The sequence below is a fragment of the Cyprinodon variegatus genome, unplaced genomic scaffold (genome assembly GCF_000732505.1).
Source record: "Cyprinodon variegatus isolate N-32 unplaced genomic scaffold, C_variegatus-1.0 Scaffold1287, whole genome shotgun sequence".
NCBI classification, from domain to species: domain Eukaryota; kingdom Metazoa; phylum Chordata; class Actinopteri; order Cyprinodontiformes; family Cyprinodontidae; genus Cyprinodon; species Cyprinodon variegatus.
The window spans coordinates 181,386-183,167 of NW_015151740.1; the positions used below are offsets into that span (position 1 = coordinate 181,386).

Sequence of the window (1,782 nt, forward strand, 5' to 3'; positions counted from 1 at the left end):
CAGGTCTAGCATCCTGGAACATACCATAGTGGCTAAAATCACACTGATAGACACAAGTTTAAAAGATGTTAAAAAATAAAATAAAATAATTTCATTCTAATATCTAATTTATTCTGCAGACTAATGAAGGACAGAGATCGGTGTCTTTAATTGTTAGATTCTGACTGCTTTCCAGTGGCCAGATGACTAATTGTCTTTTTTTGTTGTTTTTTTTAGGTGGCTCTGCTTTGGGGAAAGAGGAAAAACAAACCCAAGATGAACTATGAGAAACTGAGCCGAGGCCTACGCTACTACTACGACAAAAACATCATCCGCAAGACGGCGGGAAAGCGCTATGTCTACCGCTTTGTCTGCAACTTGCAGGGCCTGCTGGGATACGAGCCTGGGGAGCTGCACGCCATGTTGGACATCAACAGTAAAACACGCTCAGAGCGAGAATAAACAGAGACGGAGACCAAGAACTATTTTTTATACGATTATAGGATCCAGAAAAAGGAGGAAACAAAACACTGCATAGCCAGACGATGAAAGCTGGCAAAAAATCCAAGGAAACATGCATTTAAGATTCCAAACTCATTATTTTTGGGTTGAATAGAATAATACTTCTACTGCCCTCAGATGCTACAACAGTCCTCTGACTAATGGCTGAAATATCGCCTCAAATTAAAATATCAGGACAAAAAAGCCAGAAAGCAGCAGGCAGTCTGCTCTGTATCCAGCTAGCTTCAGTTTGATTGACCGTAGGTCGCTTTTGTCACTGCCAGATAACGCTGTCTTTAGCCTTCTGTTGTCACTAACTCCCTGATTTGTAAAACAAAGTCAATTATCAAGGTTCTCCAAATGCAAATCCTTTCTTAAGCTACTGTCAGTGTCCTACAATACGGAGGACCAATCCTGCCATTATTAAAAATAAATACAGAAATAAATAAATGCTGCAAAAATAAATAAATGTACAATAATTGCCCCCAAAAATACAATAAACAAGTAAATATAGGTAGAAATTAAATTATACAGTGAGATATAAATGTATATATATCTTTTAATTAGCTTCTTTGCTTATTTGCCTTTGTAATAATTACCTTATTTATTTATTATCCGTTACATGCTTTAGCTTTATTTGTTTATTACTTATTTATTTATGTGCATGTTATAATATTTTGTCTGGTTTATTCTTCCTTTGTATTTTTTTACCCTATTTATTTCTTTCTGCAATTCTGCCTCATTATGCAAATGAGGAGGGGGCGTGTCTTAAGGGCTCAACTTCTCCCCATTGGTTGGCTAGCAGCCACCCGGGGACGGAGCGACTGAACCCGTCCCGCTGACGGTATGCTTCCATTCGCCTGCCTAAGCTGGCAGGTGGGGGGGAAGCACGGGGCCGCAGCCTCCGTCACGTGGTCAGGTTTGGTCGCTCTGTCCCCGGCTGGCTCCCTCCCCTCCTGCACTGGACGATTTTGAAATTTCAGGCGGTCTGTTAGAGTGTCCAGACTAGGATGACCAGACGTCCTCTTTTTCCTGGACATGTCCTACTTTTCATACTTAAAAAAAAAAAAAAAAAAAATGTCCGGGGGGAATTTCAAAATCGTCCCGGATTTTGGTCGACTACAGCGCAGCAGAACCGAGCCGTCAGATCCGGGGCTGGTCCAGGACCCCGTTTGACGGGGAGCATATCGTCACCGGGTCGAGTTCCGTCGCTCAGTCCCCGCCTAGTTCCCTGACCAGACCAGCCCCGCAAAAATACAATAAACAAATAAATAAACATTTATTTTTTTATTGTATTTTTGC

General features: G+C 41.4%; 1 protein-coding gene across 1 annotated transcript in view; it reads left to right on the plus strand.

Moving 5' to 3' along the window:
- LOC107102641 (protein C-ets-2-like) overlaps nucleotides 1-491 on the plus strand; it is a 6,001-nt gene extending 5,510 nt beyond the window's left edge. The window contains exon 4 of the mRNA XM_015402026.1: nucleotides 217-491. Coding sequence (XP_015257512.1) covers nucleotides 217-441 — 225 coding nt within the window. The 3' untranslated portion in view covers nucleotides 442-491. The remainder of the gene's footprint in view (nucleotides 1-216) is intronic.
- Nucleotides 492-1,782: the final 1,291 nt, after the last annotated feature.